This window comes from Macaca nemestrina, chromosome 12 (genome assembly GCF_043159975.1).
Source record: "Macaca nemestrina isolate mMacNem1 chromosome 12, mMacNem.hap1, whole genome shotgun sequence".
Lineage (NCBI taxonomy): Eukaryota > Metazoa > Chordata > Mammalia > Primates > Cercopithecidae > Macaca > Macaca nemestrina.
This window is the reverse complement of record NC_092136.1, coordinates 98,643-105,812: the sequence shown is the minus strand read 5'-3', so window position 1 is coordinate 105,812 and position 7,170 is coordinate 98,643. Positions and strand designations below refer to the sequence as shown.

At 56.3% G+C, this 7,170-nt stretch overlaps 1 protein-coding gene across 1 annotated transcript; it reads right to left on the bottom strand.

Moving 5' to 3' along the window:
• Window positions 1–759: 759 nt before the first annotated feature.
• LOC105494117 (RIC8 guanine nucleotide exchange factor A) lies at window positions 760–7,158 on the bottom strand. The gene is made up of 10 exons (XM_011762237.2): window positions 6,975–7,158; window positions 6,591–6,638; window positions 5,912–6,502; window positions 5,252–5,343; window positions 4,517–4,667; window positions 3,346–3,441; window positions 3,110–3,254; window positions 2,889–3,033; window positions 2,453–2,572; window positions 760–1,638 (listed from the first exon to the last, which is right to left on the bottom strand). The coding sequence occupies exons 1-10, from the start codon at window positions 7,056–7,058 to the stop codon at window positions 1,518–1,520; spliced, it is 1,593 nt and encodes a 530-aa protein (XP_011760539.1). The 5' UTR covers window positions 7,059–7,158; the 3' UTR covers window positions 760–1,517.
• Window positions 7,159–7,170: the final 12 nt, after the last annotated feature.

The following is a 7,170-nucleotide window of genomic DNA, read 5'->3' as shown; positions in this document are numbered from 1 at the left end:
AGGGAAGGCATTACTCACTTCAAACCCAGGCTGAGTCCTGGCCACCTGCTGGATTGTGACATATGAGGTGGAATCCACTGAGCTCCCACTTCTGCACAGGCTCCTTCTGGGGCAGCACCAAGGCCCAGCTCTGATGGCTCGCCCTGTCAGGCACCAGCTGCTTCCTCCTGGGCTCTTACCCACATGCACATCCTCCTTCCTAGCATCGGATTACCTGCGTGTTTCCCCAGACAAAAGCACTTCCCATTCCTGAACCTTGCCTACCCTGGGCTGAGCTGATGGGAATAGATTTAATGACAGTGACTCCCAGGAAGGGGGTCCTGTGACTTTGCTCTGGTAAGAACAAAAGGTGGAACTGGTGACCTAGGAAAAGTGTTGAATTCTAAAAAGAATGAAATTAGTTTCTAACTCTAGTTAATGTTCCTTTTTTTATTTTATTTTTTTGAGAGTCTTGCTCTGTCGCTCAGGGTGGAGTGCAGTGTTGTGATCTCAGCTCACTGCAACTTCCGCCTCCCAGGTTTAAGCGATTCTCCTGCCTCAGCCTCCTGGGTAGCTGGGACTACAGATGTGTCCCACCACGCCTAGCACAGGGGCATATTTGTAATAGAGACGGGTTTTGCTGTGCTGGCCAGGCTGGTCTCGAACTCCTGGCTTCAAGTGATCCACCCGCCTCGGCCTCCCAAAGTGCTGGGATTACAGGCATGAGCCACTGTGCCTGGCCCCTTTATTTGATAATTTACACATATATTCACACATACGTTTTTGCCCAAAACTCTTTATTTCAAGATGACATTTCTGTGGCTATGTGTGGTATGTGGTATAAATCGCAATCTATGGTTGCACGAGGGGCATTTTCCTTCTCGTAAGTGCAGTCTAAACCAGTAGGAAGGAGGTTTAATTGCCAAAACCAGTAAGAACTTGGGCACTGTGGGTACTACAGTGGGCAGGTGAACGAGGACCAAGGAGAATGTCTAAGAGGCCTCTAGCCCTGCGCTCGGTGAAGACAGGACAGAAACAACAGAGCATACATACCTTGGAAGTGTGTGTCCTGACATACTCGTATAGAAAGTTCTGACAGGTTCTTTCTCCCTGGGAAGTGCAGCACATGCCCCAACACACTGGCTCTGCCAGCGTGCCCATCCCAGATGTGCTTGCTTTGTGCACACCCACACCCAACCCCCTGCCCTCCCATATGCTCTTCTTTGTGTCCAGGTAGGCCCTGCCCTCAGGCAGCAGCTTCTGAACACATTCCTCTTGGCACAGACAAAAGAAAGTACTTTGTCTGTGGAATTCAAGGCTGAGCCCTGAGTTCTAGCACAAGAAGACCACTGCAGTCCAGAGATAAGAAACTGGACCAGAGGCAAATCATGAACAGAGCCTTGGGAGTAAAGAGAAGGGGTTTCTAAGATGGAGAGAGGAGCGTGGAGCCAGTGGGATGTGGCTTCCCCAGGTTGCAACCCCAAGGAGTCTCTGGAAGCAGCACCAGTTCTGATGGGAGAGCAGAAGAGCTGCCATCCTCAGTCAGGGTCCGAGTCAGGGTCTGAGGAGAGCTGCTGCTCCATAGTCTCGCACATGGCATCCTGCAGGGACGTGAGATGACCCCGGGGACTCATCCCCATTGGCTGGATGACTCTGTTCCTGTGGGGAAAGGTGCAATGGGGCTGGGGAAGGGGCCCAGTTGGCCAGGCAGGGGTCCTGCTCACCCCTGGCTGCTACCTTCCTCTTCACCAAGTAAGCTGCTCTCATTTACGGGGGAAGCCTGGTTGGACCTTCCGTTAATTGGGCCCAAATCCTAACTGCTACCTCATGGCTTTAAGCAGTTTCTTAATTTAGACATCTAAATTGGTCTTAAGCAGTCTGTTCATTTGGACGCTGGGCCATCTCCAATAAGTGTAGCAACGTTAGACCGTCTCTTTTTTTTTTTTGAGACGAAGTCTCACTCTGTCGCCAGGCTGGAGTGTGGTGGCGCAATCTCAGCTCACTGCAATCTCTGCCTCTCAGGTTCAAGTGATTCCCCTGCCTTGACCTCCCAAGTAGCTAGGACTACAGGCACCCACCACCACGCCCAGCTAACTTTTTTTTGTATTTTAGCAGAGACGGGGTTTCACCATGTTGGCCAGGATGCTCTCGATCTCCTGACCTTGTGATCCACCTGCCTCAGCCTCCCAAAGTGCTGGGATTACAGGCGTGAGCTGCCATGCCCAGCCTTAGACAGTCTCTTAATTTCTCTGGGCCTCAGTTATCATCTGTAAAATGGGCACAATACTGATCTCAATACACCCATCCCCTGGGGGGATTTCCTCTAGGGCAAGTGATTTCAAACATCAGCAATGCAACCTAACACCAGGATCCTAAGCTCTCCTCTGATCCTACCTCCTGGGGCTCACAAGACAGGATGTGGGTCAGCTCTCCCTTCTCCCAGCTACAGGCCCCTCCTCATCATGCCACACACCTGGAGAGCTTGTCAAACATGGTCACCAGCTTCATGGCCTCGTGCTCCTTCTGCTCCTCCGTCATGCCCTCCATAGGGTTAGGCGGCTTCTCCTCCACCCTCCCGGTCACCGGGTTTATGCTGTTTCCCAGCAGGTGGAATGTGGGGAATGCATTAGTGACTCTCCAGGACAGGAGGCAAGCCACCTATTTTCCCAGTGGGGCGAGGTGGGCAAGGCAACTGCAGGAAGAGGCCTCCCTCCAGAAGCGGCACTGGTAACCAGCAACTGCCACCTGCCACCTTCTGGTATCCCAGATAGCACTTAGGGACAGGTGCTTGATTCTGGAAGGTCTTGCCCACTGGTCATCCTGTCCCACCCTACAGTGGTCCACATGGATGTCGAAGCAGGGACTAGGGGCTGTGAGTGGAGACCCGAGGGGGTGTTGGGGGCACACACCTGGCCTTGGCTTCCTTGTACTCGTCTGTGTCTGTGTCCTCATCCTCCGAGTACTGGCCCTCAGGCCGGCCTCCCGCCATGAGGCCCCTGGCAGCCAGAAGGCCAGCAGCATTCCCATAGCCTGTGTACTTGATGAATCGGGGCACTGGGGGGCAAGGCAGAGGTCAGTGTGCAAGCCTGGCTGAGGTGGGGGCGCTGGGACCCGGATCTCCATAACTCACCACTCTCAGAGCACAGGACAAACAAGAACTCGGCGGCCACTCTCTTCACATCTGTGTCCAGGTGTGTCATGAGGCGGACAAGCTTGTTTCGCAGCATCTCCCCAACCTCAGGCCGTGTCCTCACATCCCGCAGAGGGGGCAGCACCTGGGGAGGTGGCCGTCCCTAAGCTTGGGCTTGGTCTGTGATCAGGGCCGAAACCACATCCCCCAGGAGTGCCAGCTCCTCAGTCTCATACCTGGGCCTTCAGGAACTTCCTGGCTGGGCGGTGCATCCGGGCACATTCGGTCAGCACGCTCAGCACGGGAGCTACGCTCTCCTTCAGCCTGTGTGTCTGTAGAGGAGCCTCTGTCACCGTGGCTGTGCTCCTGCCTAATTTGAGACTGGCGCAGAGTTACACCCCCCACCGCCCCTTCCCACCAACATACACAGCAGCTGGTCCTGGTGGCAGAGGTTTGGGAAGAGGCCCCTCTGCAGTTAGTCAGCAGAAGGCCAAGAGTGGGTGGTGGGTGTCTGTGTCACTTTTGAAAAGGACGGGCACAGAGCTTCACTCAGAGGTACTTGTTGTAAGCTTGGTGACTTGGGAGAAATAACTGCTTTAAGTCTAATTACCTCAACTATAAACCAGGGCTGGGAAGAAAACACAAAGCAATTAAAGCTTTAGACTGGCACACACATTGCCCTCAGATGTTGGTGGCAAAAAGAAACGAGAACCGAATCCCCACTCTGGGTACTTCATGGACAGAGAGCAGGGAGTTCCTGACCCTCCTAGCATAATGTGCCTGGACCCCAGCACCAGCAGTGGCAGCGACAGCGACAGGCACAGACAACCCCCCGGCTGTATGTCCAGTGCCAGCTCCCTACCCTGACTGGCTCTCACGCACCATGTGTGTCCCCTGCTTAGGCAGGTAGATTCCCGAGAGGTCTCCTAAATCTCGGTTTATTGTGCTCCAGCCTGCTTTCTGCAAGCTCCTGGAGGATGGTTAGAGCCCTAGCTATCCAGATGCCCTGTAGTGCAGTCACAGGAATCAGAGGGAAGCTTTGATCTGAGGTTCCTATGGGTCTCCTCAGGATGTTGAGGGACAGCTATGCTTGTAATCAAGGGCTGCCTGTGTCTGAGAGTTAAAAGCAGGGACTCGGGGGCTTCTCAGGACCACTCAATAAAGATCCACAAAGATTTAAGAAGTGAAACCTTCAAGTGTGTGGAAGGTGTCCACATGCTTCTCATGAAGGAAGGGTCTAGCTTGTTGCCAGGCTGGACCACAGAACAGCCGGAAGAATCGCCTGTATCACACCACCAAGATGATTTCCACTTACCAATGTGCCAGTGTAGAAGCACTGACCACAGCTGTGCAGGAGAACCAGTGCCAGAGCCACTGGGGGAGCCTGTACAGCCATCCCCAGCCTACCTGGTGCAAACGCTTCTCTAGGAAGATGAGGAGGGCACGAATCACATCCATATTCACTCCCATGAACTCCACGGAGTCTCCGTGTGGCTCCAGGGTGAGGAGAACATCCAGACACTTGAGAGGCAAGTTCCCCAGGAGGTTCACTGCGTGGCTGAGGACAGATGGAGGTGGGGGTCTCAATAGGGCTAATCCCTCAGCACAGATGCAATCTTTGTGCCCCCACTGAACCACACATTACATGAGCTGGCGTCTGAGGCCCAAAGGGGCGGCACTGGGGACCAAAGCCAAGGGCAGGGACTGATCTGAGAGGCACTGCCACTCAGCTGTACAGTGGGGTCCCCTGGGGAAGTGGGGGCTGAGACACCCTGCCTTCCCTACCCTGTCTGGGCCAAAGCACCAGACCATCTCTGGAAACCACACCAGCCAAGGGGCAGGTGGACCAAGAATGGGGACAAGGAGCCAATGTGCCCTAGTAAATACCACACTGTCTGTTGCCACTACCCAAGGCCCAGGTGGCACATTCCTGCCCCCAAATTCATGGCTGTTGTCCTGGCCACATATTAGAAGCACCCAGTATTCTCTGGAAACACACCGATGTCCAGTCTCACCCAGACAAAGTCAGACCCTCTAGGGTGGGGCCTGGGCTCTCAGGTGGTTCTGGTTCACGGCCAGGGTTGAGGATGACCATCTAAACATGTGGACACACTTCCCTCCCAGAAAAAGCCCCATCCTCACCCATGGAACTCCTCTGTGCGGTCTCCAGCAGTAGCAATCATCACACAGTGCCGGAGAAGGGTCCCCAGGTGTCGGTAAAGAGCAGCGTCTTCCTGACCAAAGAAAGAAGGGTTCCTGTGAGGAGCCCCACTCATCCCACTGCTGCCTGCTGAGGCTCTACTGTCTGTTGCACTCCAGAACTGTGTGGCAATGACTGTGCACGTCCTGTACTGCACACTTGGTCCCCTGGGGTCTCCTAGGTGACTCTGGCTAGTGCTGGGGGCAAAAGATGACCACTGCTGTCTTCCTAAAAACTCCATGAGTATTCTTCTAAGAGCACGTCCCTGATTAGGAATGTTAACACACACCCTTGGGATGAAGTCACACTCTGTCTCAGCCCCACTCACAGCCTCATGGTGGAGGATCTCTTACAGTCTCCCCGGAGAGCACACAGCCCCCTGCCAGGCAGCAAGAGCCAGAAGGGGCCTCTACTTCCCTCAGAATCCTCCCCTAAGGTCCCAGCCCAGAACTGGCATCTCCTTGGCCTTGTCCCAACACGCTGGGAGGTCCTGTTCTCTCCATGTCTGACACCCAGAAACCTGAAGGTACCCAGTGGGAAGCAGGTCCAGGAAATGTTGAAGCTGAGTTGAGACCCATCCATGGGTTGAGGTCAGGGCTCACCTCGTCCACCTCCCCCTTGATGGAGTCGAGGGTGATGTTGAAGAGCACTTTGAGGATCTCCATGGCCCGCTCAGTCTCTTGGGAAGGAAGGAGCTTGGGTGGGTTCCCTTCAGGAGTCACCCCCAGCGTCAGCTCCAGTGTGTCAGTCAGCAGATGCACTCCTTTCAGCTCCTGAAACAGCTGCTGGCGCACATCGGTGCGGAGTGCCGTTAGCAGGAAGAGGAGCCTCAAGTCAAAGAACTGGACATCGTGGGGGAAGCTCCTCTCACGGTACAGCCCCACACGCTCTGTGAGCTTCACCACTAGGCGGGCCTCTGCTGCCAGCATCTGTGCCACAGGGCTGCTGAGCACGAGGTTGCACAGGCACTTGAGGGACTCCAGTACAACATCCATGTCGGGGGAGTCTGGGACGGACCCCTCAGAGCCAGAAATGTCAGCATAGCAGGCCAGGGCCTGCAGGCTCTGGCGGCTGGTGAACGGGTCCAAGCAGTTGCGGTCCCGGGACAGGATTCGGACACTCTGCAGCCAGGTGACACGGTGGGAGGGTGGCAAGCCCTGTTCCAGGACGGAGACCAGCAGCTCCGCCAGTCTCTGTGGGCAGGGAGACGAGCGGCTCCACCAGGCCCCTCTTCCTGGGGCCACCCGTCCCTGTCCCTTTACCCCTCGGGCCAGCACCCACCTTCCGGTCCTCCTGTTGAGCATCATCAAACGTGAAGCTCTGGGAGTGCTGCAGAGAGAACGAGTGAATTCAAGTCCACAGAGGGGCAGTATCCGCGCCCGCTGACGGGGGGCGGCCTATTGGCCTCTAACTCAGGCAGCAGCCACTGCTCAGAAGGGGTGGCAGGGTCTACACTCGCCCCCATCCCTACACACCTGCCACCCAACGGGTGCACCCCAGACACTCTCCCCCCAACACTGCATCCCTGACGTGCCACCCCCACCCCGCCGCGTCCCCTCTGCTTGCTGACACAACCCCTGCCTCACCCACACCGTCCCGACCACCCGCGCACGACCCTGCCCCACCCCCTCCGTGCCCGCCCCCCGGCCTCAGGCGGCCGCTCACCTCCTGGTTGTACGACCGCAGAGCTTCCATAATCACATCCTCCTTCCCCGTCTCCACGGCTTCTGCAACCGCCCGGGGCTCCATGGCGCCCCCGGAACCCGGCGCGGGGAAGGCGGGACGGGCCCTTCCTCAACCTTTCCGGGCCGCAGTTCGCCGGCCCCGCCCTGGCCCAGAAAGCCCCGCGCCAGCGCGCGGG